General features: G+C 37.4%; 1 protein-coding gene across 4 annotated transcripts in view; it reads left to right on the forward strand.

Annotated features, from left to right (window-relative positions):
- The window catches only part of TRAPPC8 (trafficking protein particle complex subunit 8), a 53,499-nt gene extending 46,954 nt beyond the window's left edge, over positions 1–6,545 (forward strand). For 2 of the 4 annotated variants that reach the window (XM_039730071.1, XM_039730074.1), the window contains 4 exons: positions 317–364; positions 1,687–1,832; positions 3,365–3,454; positions 5,503–6,545. In XM_039730071.1, the coding sequence (XP_039586005.1) occupies positions 317–364; positions 1,687–1,832; positions 3,365–3,454; positions 5,503–5,737 (519 nt within the window). In that variant the 3' untranslated portion in view covers positions 5,738–6,545. The remainder of the gene's footprint in view (positions 1–316; positions 365–1,686; positions 1,833–3,364; positions 3,455–5,502) is intronic. The other 2 variants (XM_039730072.1, XM_039730075.1) reach the window with 1 other exon arrangement.
- The last annotated feature ends 7,026 nt before the right edge of the window (positions 6,546–13,571 follow it).

Consider the following 13,571-nt stretch of genomic DNA (forward strand, 5'->3'; position numbering starts at 1 on the left):
AATGGGCTAAATATTGTATCTTAGCCTTTGTTCTAGGTACACAATCACAAAAAGCCTAGAGTCTGAGCAGCTAAACTTGGAGAGACAGACATATATTCTGTCTCTGACACTCAGAAGGTGGCTGGATTTAAGGTTTAGCTCTGCTGGAAAATGATTAATTTTGCTGCTTTCCAGTCCTTCATATGAGGTGTAATATTACAGCTGAAGGTTTGAAGTGTTAACAGCACTCTGCACTTTCACCAGTAAATGTTTCTGCTGCATTTCATGATGTTCTTGTCTACTTGTAGAGGTAAATATTCGTATTTGTCTTTTGTAGGGTTTTAAAAAAATACTCGGGAATTCTGATTGGGAGGACTTGGAACAGGTAATTGACTCTAGGGCAAACTACAGTATGTAGGATATTGCTGTGTGGTTGAAGGCAGCCTTGAAAATTGGTTGGACTATTATTTGAGGGGACAGAATAATTTAAATGAAAGCCTATAATCTCTGCTGTATTTCATGCTGTCAGTTTGCATTGTTAGATAGGGTAGGATGGAAACACCAAATACACTTCAAATATATTTTATTGTTACTATGGAATATCTTTTTTCTTCTCAAATTACTTTTTAAAAAAACTACTCTTCCTTTCAAAGGGAAGACTTACAAGCCTGTGAAAGCATTTGGTGTCTTCCTGGTATTATCAGCACAGCGACTAAGGTGTTTGCACACATTTCCAAACGCCCAGTGTGTTTCGTTTTTAAGTCAGGTTTCATTGCCTGTACTGTTTCTTTTCAACTTAAAAGGTACAATTTATCAGCTTTTAATGAAAAGTATTAACTTCATTATACTGTACCAATTTACTTGTGGCTTTTTAAAAATCTTGTTTCATGTGTTTTTAGTAGGCAGTGACATTTACTGCTGCAAATTCTTTTTTTCCTTTAAAGATGGATTTTCTGCAGAGTAGGTTCATAAGGAGGTACTAAAGGGCAGCCCCTTCCTGAATAAATACTGCTCACAAACCAGATTAGATGATGTTGGACAGAAATGCTGCACCAAATGCAGTCTGGTTGCAGCTTTCTTTATCACTTAATTTCTTCTGCTTCAGAGACTCATTCCATCCAAAGGGTTAGGGGGGAATCCCAAGTAGTGTGTTAGAGCTTGTCTTGGGCTTTCAGCTGGGGATGAAAGGTAACTGCTTGTTATGCAATTTCAAAGAAACTCTGTTATTCAATCCTTCTATCAGTGTTCACATGTTCCTGTAAGTTTCTGTTTGCTTTACTTTGGATCTGTTCAGGGAAACTTGTGCATTGGCTTTCCTGTTTTGAACTTCCTAGGGCAGGTGATGATTTTTTTTTGTTGTTAGGTAAAGCTGCTGAACAGGGAACAGTGTAAATGCTGTCCCTCTTCCCTAGAGGCCAAACCCAAGCACTAGCAAACCACTGCAACAATAGTGTGCTTTTGTGAAACTTGCACAGATAGTGTTTTCATAAGCAACTGTGAAATCTGTCTCAAAAGAAGATAATAGACAAATCATACCAGTTCCTCATCCAGCATGCTTAAATACAAACCACATTGGAAAAAAATGTGAGCTTCATGATGCTGCAAACTTCTTTCCCTTATAGTTCATAATGGAGAATTGTAACTTCTGTGAATGGATTTCTCATACCTTATGTTACTATTTTCAATGTTACTCTAAATTTGTTTCAGGAGCTACCAGAAACAGTTCTCTTAAAGTTTTTTCGACCAGAAAACACACCAGTACCTGCAAGACCAACACAAGAGCAGCTTTCTAACCTTATTAAGACAAGTCTTCATTATCCAGAGTCTTTTAATCATTCTTTTCATCAAAAAAGGTTAGTGAAACATTACCTTTAGAAACTTCAAAAATATTGTTATTTGGACATAAATCCTTTTGAGAGTTGCTATGTGCGTTATGATATTAAAGTCTGGTATGCAAGTGTGAAATCTTGTTCAATTTTTTAACTCACTGCTTCAGATGTTTATAGGTAAAATGAAAGTTTCATGTAAAAAAAGAATGGACTGTAATACCATAGCTCACAGTTTTAATGTTGACAAGTAATGTTATCAAACTTACTGGAAAAAAAATAGTCTGCTCCCTTTGTGTTTATTTTTGTTGTCAGAGTAAACAGTGTGATTTCTTTGAGAAGCCAGACAGAAAGAAAGATGTACTTTTTTAGCTCAAAGGAATTGTTATGTCTACAGCATCTCACTTGCCAAATTAGCTGCACAAGGTTCTGACTTAGGTCAGATTAAAGGTGGTAACAGTTCAGATCACTGGGGCTTGTCTCCTGGAAGAATATCAGCATTAATCTGTCTCAGAAAGCCTGCTGCTAGAGTGAATTGGTTGGAGCCTGTAAAATCCATGAGTCTTTCAAAATTCTTTTAATGATATGAACAAACCCCCTGGCTTAAGTTCTGAACACTAAATAGGTTGAACTTGAAACATGAAGGTACCTATTTAGGCTTGAGTTGTTTTATCTGAAAGCTCTACTGTGTTGCAGTTTTTATAACAGTTAATGTAAGTTGTCAAAAGAAAGGGATGTGTTTCTAAAATCTAGCATTCAAATGTTCTATAAGGTGCTATATTTTAATGTCAGTGAAGAAGCATTCACTTTTTATTGGTTATAGCTTCTAATTGTTATTTTCTTACAATTCGAGTTTAGGATATTTAAACTGTTAGGCAATGGCAAGGATTTCCAGTGGCACAAATGACTTGCTGAGTACATAGAGCTGTTTTAGCTGCAGTAGTTTGTGTTCCTGCCTGTTGGTATCTTGGGGTCTTTCCTGCTGCAGTATTATTCATAGAAATGATAATAGTAATTGTGAATAAGCAGAATATCAATTAACTGTATCAGTTTTATTTAGTATAAAGGCCTACATTAAATCCAGGTACACATGTGTTACCTGTTCTGGTTGGGCACTGTTCAGAATCAGCAACTCTGCTACAGGAGGCAGTGCAGAAGAAAAGTATCCAGTCAAAGTGTGCCAACCAGCAATTCAGAAAATAGTGTACTGGACCACCTTATCCCATTCTGGAATGTCTCGTGTCACACAAGCGCATTTCCTGTAAACTAAGATGGTATTTACGCTTTTTCTGCCCTTTCTCAGCTGGATGAAGGGAGGTGGTAACTTCCTTTGGCCCAAATGAGCCAATGCTGTTTGCCTTAATTGACAACTTCTATTATAAGTAGTTCCACCAGTGTAAATGATTGTATTTCTACCTACAATGTCTTGACTCTGGCATAATTGACAACTATATATAAATTCCATGTAACTGGAATTAATTTTAACTATTTAGGAGTATATTTAAGACTATCCAAAATAACTTCTTTTTTCTTTAATATGGAACTGTTTCTCTTTGCAGCCTCTGTCTGGTACCTGTCACTCTCCTGCTTTCCAATTGTTCCCAGGCTGTTGTAGATGTGATGATTGATTTGCGGCATAAACCAACAAGGTAGTGTGCAAATGTTAATAAACCAGTATTTTTTAAGAACCCTTCCTAGCTTGGGGAGTCTTGTAATATTTTAATATATTGAATATCTAGAATAGGATTTTTTTCAACAGTGGCTTCTTTGAAAGAATGAAAGTTGATAAAGGGTTCATACAGTTGTAAGTCTTCAGTCTCTGCTAAGACAGGGCCTTTAATTCTGTCTCTTGAATAGTTAAAACTCAGCAGATTTTTCCTAGAGAAAGGCAAATGCTTTTCCACTAGTGAAATAGGAGCTTCACCAACTTCTATTAAACATAAGTTGTTAGGTTTTCATTTTTAAAATTCTGAGACAACAACTTCCTCCCGCAATTTGGCTTAGTGTCAAGTTTCAGAGAACCTTGGATATTTTTAAGACTTCCTCTACGTTTAGCACCTGATCCTTATGACTGCCTTTTTGCTTAGTAGTGTAGCATGTGGGAAAATATTAGCCTTGAGGAAGTGTTCATGAATTGCTTCTAAAAGTTTTACTGAAGAATTTTTGTGGGATAGAGAATTCAGTACCATGATATCTATACCATTGTAATTCTGAGACTTCTGTTTAAACAAAGCAACTACAACTCATGAGCAGTGCAGGTGACAGCTCCCCTTCTGCCCTCCTAACTATAATATGACCTGGTTTGTTTGCCACCAGGGAAGGGAGAAAGATTGTGAAGACATTGTGGGGGCTCAGTCATGGTGGAGCAGTGCCTTCTTGTCAACAGTCAGTGAAGCCAAATAAGATACTAAAAGCCTAGAGCCTAATACATGGCTTCAGAAATAGAAGACAGAAAATTTAAGTGTGGTTTACTTTTCAGGTGCAGTTAGGAAGCCATTCACTGATCTCTTGTTTTTTTAAAAGGTAGTCATGTTGTGTTACATTGTGAGATGTGTCTCTGGAAAGTTAGAGTACTCCTCATGTACCCTGAAACTGCTTAAAAAGAAAGCCCCCACACACTCTCTCTTAATGTATTAGTGTAATGTTTCTAGAGCACCATCTTGATTATTCCTGTGTGACATGCAGTCTGATTTAACTAGCTCGTGGGACAGACCTAAGAATGCCCGAAATAGGAATTCTTTAAACTGTGGCAATTTGAATCTTGTTACTACATTTAGTGTTAGTGTTATTTGCCAGTTTTGTAGAAAGCTGAGAATACACTGAGTTCTTCATTATACATCTGTGTAATTAATGTCCTGTGTATAGTGTACAGTACATTAGGAACCAAAGAAACGCATTAAAGGTTTGTAATGATTCATCTGAGCTAAGGGGAGAGCCACTCTAAAGATTTTTAAGTGAGACAGAGAACATTAAAAAATAATTGGTAAGACCCAGACTTAAATTGAGCTGACAGATGGACATAAGCATCCCTAAATTTACACAGGGGTACCCTAGGCACTCTGAGTCTGCATGTATTTATGTATTTGGGGAAACGGGTGTGAGTGGATAGGGATGTAGTAGGAAAGAAGACAAACACAGGTGCTCTTTTCTTTTTACCTAGGCACTCTGAGTCTGCATGTATTTGGGGAAACGGGTGTGAGTGGATAGGGATGTAGTAGGAAAGAAGACAAACACAAGTGCTCTTTTCTTTTTTTTAAGTTGTATTACAGTATCTCGATAAAATGTTAACTGGAGTTCTATCTGAAGCTATGGTGGCAGCTGTTAATCCTTGCAAAATCCAGCTTTGTCTTGCTAGAAAACCTACTCTTAAAGATAAGGAGGGTTTGCAGAACAAAGATAGCAGTATGCATTTGGGGAAGGCAGTGATTTAAGGGTAGTGGTTATAGGCAAGCAGTCAAAAAGATTCAGCAGCATCAAAGATAAATGGCAGTTGGCACTCATCCAAGGACAGCCAGAATAGTAACAAGTTCCCTGCTGACTTCTAAGAAGTTTTTACAAAGTATCAAGCTTTGTAAGGGCCTGGTGAGGGTGGCACAGTGCATTCCAAAATCTTGGGAAAACTTGGAGGGAGTCCTGTAAATTGGTAATACATGCTTCAAGTTTAGAGAATTAACATTTTAATCCTTTTTTTTTTCAGCTCTGAAGCACTAGAAATACATGGATCTTTTACATGGCTTGGGCAAACACAGTACAAGCTTCAACTGAAAGGCCAGGAGGTCTATAGCTTGCAGCTCAAAGCTTGCTTCGTTCATACAGGTGTCTATAACCTTGGAACCCCCAGAGTATTTGCCAAGCTCGTGGACCAAGTTACTTTGTTTGAAACAAGTCAGCAGAACTCCATGCCTGCACTGATTATTATCAATAATATCTGACCACTTCTTGGAAAAAAAAAAAAAAAGGCACTAAAAGAAAAAATAAATGGGATTCTCTTCTTACATTGCTGGTTGACATTTTGCTGCAGTTTTTTTGAAATAGCACCTCAAACATCTAACTTGTTACTAAAGATTGTGTAGAAAAGAAAATAGCAAAATATTCAGATGACTTGTCAGTTTGTTTCTCAATGCAATGCACGTTGGACTGAACATACGTTTATCCTTTTATAATGTACTTCTTCTCTGGTAATTAAGATACTCATAACATAAAATACTCTAACTGCAGATCTGAACATAACTGTATGTCCAATGCCCTGTCAAAAATGCAGCTTGACTGCTGTTACAACTTCCAGCATGGTGTGTTTAATATTTGTGGCTGTATTAGGATATGATTCAGGAAGAAAACCTCACTGGCTTTTTCCTGTCTGAAGCCATTAGTCAAGGTAAATCCCAACCCTACTGTGAAGTTCAATAAGGTCTCTCAAATCCATTTCTGATTCTCGGTTCTTTTGTTTTAAGATTTTGGTTTCATATTTATGGAAACTGGTGAGTTTTCAAGGTTTACATAAAAGTCTGCCTAGGGTGTTTAAAAAAAATTTGAACGAGTTGGAGTATTTTCTCATTCATCTCAAAACAGAATGCACTATTTCACAACCATGAGATTGTCATTTAAATTGTCACTTACTTTATTATGTAACTATAACAACTGATCTGTTTAAAAAAAATCTACTCAAGATTTTCAAGAAATGTATTATATTTATAACAAATGTACTGTAAATAGAATAAAGCATACACCATATTCACTGTATGGACTGTGGCCTTTTTGCATCTCTTTGCATACAGCTGTAGCAATCCACAGGTGCTGCTGCTATCACAGGACAGAGCTGGTGTATGAGACAGTGCATCTACCTTCTGATGCATTTTATTCTTTTTAGGTAAGGCTTCCAGTTTTACTTGTGTTTGGTACGACTGTTTCCAGGACTTCAAACTTCCTGCAAGTCTTGGAACCCATTTACAGCACATAACCTTTCATAGTCAAACATAATAGGACTGTGGATCATGTGGCTATATGAGTAGAATACTGAAATATTCTCTACCAATGAATATGTTGCTTCAGGCCTCAAGTCCTCTGCTGATGTACAGCTTGAAGGAATAATCTAAAAGGTTCTTGGCATTATAGCTTTAAGCTGTGTCATCATTGCTTTTTCTGTCTCACGCCCATTGAGGGAAAGAAGAATCATTATTGATGCCATTCAGCTGAGCTCTTGTAGGCCACAATGTTCTAAGTCACAGTTGGTGTATATTTTAAGACAGCCTGTCCAAAGCAGGTTATCAAGAGCATCATGTTTAGAAACTGGATGAAGAGAGACCCTGTAGAGGGAACTGGGGTTCTCTGATGGAGGCTGCAGATGATGCAAATGGCAACTTAGAGTGAGATCTGGCTGTTGAGCAGTGGCTGGCAGGTAAAAAGCGGGTGAGAATTTGAGAATCTTTGAATGACAGAGCAGTGAGATGAGATGATGCAGGGCAAAGCAGCTCCCGGAGCTTCTCAGCGCTGCAGACCCAAATGCGTAAGCTCTGACGCTCACCTGCGCGTCCGAGCCATCTGTGATTCATCAGTCTGAGACTCAGCAGGGGCTGTAGGTGTTTGGGGGAGGAGGGTCATTGGCAGTCTGCTTTTCTGGATTTAAATTTTCCTGTCTTGGAATTGCAGTAGCAATGGTTAGCTGTAGACATGTTCTTTGTCTCTCCTGGTGTGTCATTAGGAATTCTAAGTGTGTCTTTGGGAGCTCTAAAAATCATGATTGCTTGGGAGAGGAACTAGCATGGAAGTAGAACTAAGCATGCCTCCTTAGTGGGTTCTCGCATGGCAAACTGTGTGTCCACATTTTGGACTCCAGTGATGATGAGTTCTATTGAAATGAAAATTATTCTTGTCTTGCTGTTGAGTAAATAAGTAATCTGCAAAGGCATGCTTGTGCTTCTGTCACAGCAATGTTGTGGCTCACAATAGATCATAATATCACATCTTTTGAGATATCTAGCAAAAGCTCTCAAAGACAATGAGATCCAAGGGTTCTTTTCTGCACTAGGAATCTCCTGATTTTTTTTTGTCTTGCTACCGTTGCAACAGAAAACTTGCCAAGCTGGAGGTTTTGGTGAAAAATAAAATGCCCCGTTTCAGTCTGGGGAATTTGGGAAAATTTTTATCTTGTTTTACTTGAAATACAGAAATAATTCCATATACTAATATACATAAAATTAGGCTTTTCTTTTGAGCTGAGTAACCAACAAGTCTGTTCCTGAGATGAGGTGAATTCTGCCATTCCTTCCATAGATTGTGGCATGTGTTGCTCTATCCTTTGCTAGGGGAATACAGGTGGTTGTAAGTTGCTTTGCCAAAACTTGCTGAAATGCTGCATTGACAGATTACTATTTTGTGCAATGCAAATGTGGAGTGATAGGGTTTTACAGAGTTAGTCAGAGTGTGCGAATCCTGTAGGAGATGACTGTGATAACATAGCAAGGTCTGGTGCTTTTACTTGTCTCAAACAGCAATCCCCATCTGCTTCCTCAAAAATAGTAGAAATTGTTCTAAATGAGGTATTCTTCTTATATTTTTTGTATTGTGTACTTTTCTTAGCTGAAAGTAGGACAGTATTCTATTCTAAAAATTATTTTGAAGGGGTGGTTATGCTGATAAAGCTGTGGAGTTTTCTGAATTTGTTGCCTTGTCTTGTAACCAAAACTTTTCAATGCTTCAAAACAGGAAAAATTTTCATAACTTTAATGCTCAAATTACTTAAGACAGAAACTCACTTTGTCTCTATCTGAAATGACATTATTAAAACCCTGTCTAAATATTGAGTAATGCAGTAATGACTTAACTAGCAGTAAATATCTAAGTTTGTAGCAAAAGCAGTATTAATTGCTTAACTTGTAGACAAAATGGCCATTTATTTACTCTTGTGGTTGGTGTAATTTTAATTTATTATTGTTTTCTTACTAGAAAAGTGTCTGGCAAATTACATAAAAAGTCCATTCTTACCATGGTTTAAGACAGGGAATATTCTCCTGATACTCAGCATGTGTGAAAACCTGTGCTCTCTGCAGGAGTTGGTTACAGTTCCAGGTCTGGAAGTTTGGAGATAATTGGTCTTTGCCACACAGCCTGACTTGATACCAATTAATACAAGATCCACTGAAGTCCCCTTCATTTAAATACAGTTTTGTAAAGTTTAAAATTTGCCAGGTTTTTGAAATAATTTGCTTGTCCTGGAAAGACTGTACATTGAAACAAGTAGGACTAGACACATAGGGTCAGTGAAAAATTTAGAATGAAAGATGAGGGGGAAAAAGAAGTATTTTTTTTTTTTGTTTCAAAATAATAAAACATTAACTTCCTAACTAGAAAAAGGGCACTGAACCAGTTTATCCATTGCATTTTTATAACATTTTTTCCCTAAATAAAAGGAAATTTTTCCTAATAGATTTCCCAGAGACTTCTAAAAATTCCACTCAAAATAACTTTTTCATCCTGTGATAGATAGAGAGTATGTAAAAAAATCAAAGCAAAATCAGAAACACTGACTGTGATGCCCAAAAATGTTGGTAGATTTTGGGAAAAGCACCGTAGACATGCACTGGGAAGGTTATGGATAAATTGCAGTAACTGAGATGTACCCACTGCAATGGCTTTAAAGATATGACCATTATAGGGAGGGAAAATTATCTTATTATTCTTTCTGTCAAGAACTTGATACTTGCTTTAGGACAGATTCAGCAACTCGTAACAACCTTTTGGTGTCATTCAAAGATTCAGGTAAAAATAGCAGGAGGCAAAAATAATGTAAGGAGAGGTCAGTTCTGTGTTCAGAAACTTATCAATAGCAGATTTGAAGATCTGTTTCTCTCCCACTGAGTCCTTACACAGAAAGCCAAATAGTATTCCTTATTATCCCTCATATCATATAGGTCATTGGTAATTATTACTGACTCTCAGGATCCAAGACTTGAAGCTAGCAAAGGAAATGAGCACCAATTCATTTCCAGGTTTGATAGTAACTAGTTTTTGTTCAGATACAAATGCTCTAGTGACCTGTGCCTTGAAACATCAACTTTCCACCAAAAAAATATTTAGTTTTGTTTACAAAATAAATTTGGACTCCTGGAGATGTATTTCTTCCCTCTGGATGGGAAAAGTACCTAAGCTGTTAAGTACAATTTCATGATGTTTTTGAAAAAGTTCTTAGTATTAGGAAATTCTACTGTTTCTAGAAGCATAAACTTAGCTGCATTTTGATGTTGTTTTTGTGATAGGATTTTGCCAAGTCCAGTAGCAGAATAGAGGTTCAAAGTAGCTGTTCTTTGGCAGTTGCTCAAATTGTGTGCTGCTCCAGAAGAAATATATAAAGTTCCAAGATAAAAATAGAAGAGTTTCAAGTTTGGATTCACTGACATAGTGAATTTCTGCAGAAAAAATACTTGAATACCCATGGCCAGTGTGGGTCCCACTGCATGGACTGTATTTTGAGCTGTTACCAAATTTGTTTCCCTGTGTAACACAGAGACGTACATGTTTAGCATGTTGGTTAAGATAAAAAGAGAGTATAATTAAGCTGTGAGAAAAATTCTGTCAGAGTGCTAGAGTGACTGGAACATGCCTTGGAAAAGAGGATAGTGTATAATGGAATAATGAAAATGGAAAGAAAAAAGGTTGTTTTTCATTATTTAAACCTGAGGTCACATTTTAAAGATCTGATTTGAAGAAACCACACAATGTAAAGAATCTGGGCACTATACCAAAGCTTTCTTACTGGTCTAAAGTTAAAATTTCCCTCCTATGACTAAACTACAGAATCATCATTTTTGTTATTCTTCAGCTGTAAATGTAAGTACAGCTGCCTTACTGAAAAGCCATCACCCTGCCTGTGAGACTGCCTGGAAAATGGAACCATGTGGTGCAACGACAGCCACAGTCAGATTAATGGGGGCAGAACTTTTAATATTAAAGGTTGTCTTTAATTCAGAATCTACTGTGACACAGAGCTGTCTGCACCAAAGGTGTCACCCAGCCCAGGTGTATCAGAAGTCAGGTCACTGAATTGCAATGAATGCAGTAGAGACTCCTGGATGTTTTTCACTTATTACACTCTTGCTCCAGTGAGATAAGGGATTATTTCTGAATATACTAAAATATAAAGATGTTTGCAGTAATGGAAATCCACTGAGGGAACTTCAGTCTTTCTTCATATGCTCATTGCCTTTTCTTCAGTCTCTTGAACAATTTCATGAAAAAAATTATTCTTATAGAGTAAAAGCTTGGCTGGAACAGAAGATAATTTTTTCAACACTTCTGTTTTTAAAACTGTGAGTACAGATTAAACACTGAGTGTTTCCTGATCCTATTTAACTCAAGATTTATTTACTACACATTTCTAGTTTACAGGAGTAAATAATTAATTTGTAAAATGTCACTTGGTTAATGAGTTCTGCTAATTGCTTAGTGGTAGCTGAAGAAGTGGAAAAATGAACAGAGTTTAAAATAGCAGTGTATACATCAATTCAGCTGATGCTTGCAAATGTTATTCCTGTGGGTTTTCCTCTTTGTAAGTTAGAACAGATGTATTGGTCTCTTCCTGAATTATTGTGGCATAGTTCCTTACCATTTCCTCCAGGATGATTAAAATTCTGCTTAAAAAAAGAAAAAAAAAAAGAAAAAAAAAAAAAAGAAAAAAAAAGAAGAAAACAAGACTGTGCCTATAGATTTTTAATTACTGAGGGAAATAACTTAATGATGATCATTAAACAGCTACTCCACGATCCTTAGGTACTTTGAAGCCCTAGAATGACGGGTGTATTTCTGTGTATTGAGGAGTCTGTAGAGGAAATAAGAACCCCTTCTGACCAAGAACAGAAATACTTCCTGAAATTCACAGGCAACATATTTCTTGCTATCCTTGTGAAGAAAGCATCAGTGATAGACCCAGCTTTCCCCACTTGTCAGTGTAGATGCTGTTGTTGGGGGCATGCCAGAGGGAGGGACAAAAGTGTACTCAGGACATGGGCTCCACTTGTAGTTGCTGACACCAAGGTTGTATTAGGTGCATTTAGTTTTAGTGGCAGTTAACCTTAAGCTCTTGAACCCAGGAGATGCTTTGAAAATATCAGGTTATTGTAATATGCACTGGTAGCTCTCATGATGTACGGGAAATACTTGAAAACATGATTGGCTTGTACCAAAAGTTCTGCAGCCATGAGACAATTTTAAAAAATGGACCAACAAACAACCCCACCCCCTCCAAAAAAAAAAAAAAAGAAAAAAAAAAACCAACAAAAAACCCCTCTATAAAAATCCATCCCAATTGTAATGCCATGGGCAACTGGAGGGAGCTGCCAGAGAGAGGAAAGGACAGCAGCAGTTCAAAGCACTTCTGGCTCTGCTTGGGAGGAGCAGTGAGAGGCTTACAAGAGAAGACTATCCCAGAAAGTTTTCCTGCTCTGACAGAACTGATTGAATACGTCAGTCAGGTTAAGAGGACAAGACTCAGGAATCACAGCAATACTGTTTTTCATTTTAACATCTGTCCTCAACGATCACAGCCTTTATTTTCCAGATCACAGAGAGGACATGTCACTGCCTTAGAGGTTCATGTTCTCTTTCTGGCTGCTTTTCAAATCCACTCTCTTCATCTGTAGGTCACATGAGTGCTAAACATTCTAGATGAATTTTATCCACAGATGTACTAAAAACACTATTAAATTAATCTGTTCTGTTACAGATGCAAATTAGAGCAGACTAGTTTGTTATCTTATTGAAATAACATTTAAAAGTACATATATTTTTAGAGTAATATCTAGGACTTCTTCAATAATGGATCTGTAAAAGATTGCAAGGAGTTAGGGAATAATTTATTGTTGCTTGTCACCACATTTTTTCCTACAGATAAGATTTTTTTTACTCTGTAAGCCAGAGTTCAGCAAATATGTGTGGGGGTTGAACATATTCCTGAGAAAAGTTTACTTTTGTGCTATGGGCTGGAATTTCTCAGAAGGCTTGGTAGGTGCTTTCAGCATTTTACACTATAATTTCTGTGTGTGAAACGTGACGTTGATGAAGGTTGCCATGAAAACACAATTATTTCCTTAGCATGGGGAAATGCCAATTAAAACTAGGATGTTTAAATCCTTTTCATTGGAGGTTTTTGCACAGTGGTATGTCTCTCTTACACAAGACTAAGAAAAATTTGTGCATTGAGATGACAGTGGAAGGGCAGATATGTAGGGAAACCTTCTTCATTGTGGTACCACCCTCTTCCTCACTTTGGCTTCATTAAGTATTGGTGGAAATGTGAAGGAGCAGCTTTGTGGCTTTTTCCCCTCCCTCCTTTACAATGAAAACTTGTGCTTTTAGGTGTGTTGGTTCAAAATCAACATCCTTTTGTGAGTAGATGCTCTGCCTGTGCAGACACTGTTCTGTATCCCAGTGAGAGTGAGGAGAGCATGACAGGACGATTCCAGCCTTCTGGAATCCCTGCAGCCCCAAGCAGCTCTGGAGAAATAATATGGAAAAAAAGAGCTCAAGGACCTGCTCTTTGGTTGATCACATGAGCAATCCCAGAGTGGGCTGTGAGACCAACACGCCTGCATCGGCACCCTCAGGGCAGATGAGACAGCAGCCCAGAATCTCCTGCTTGCAAAAATAGTTTAGAAGGAACTTAGCAACTAAAAGCAAGTTGCTAAATTATAACACTTTGGTGGTCAATGAAATGAGGACTGAAATGTTATCCATATCCTTAATCAGGGCAGTTTACCAAATAGAACTGTCTGCTGT

Source organism: Passer montanus, unplaced genomic scaffold (genome assembly GCF_014805655.1).
Source record: "Passer montanus isolate IOZ18808 unplaced genomic scaffold, ASM1480565v1 scaffold70, whole genome shotgun sequence".
NCBI lineage: Eukaryota > Metazoa > Chordata > Aves > Passeriformes > Passeridae > Passer > Passer montanus.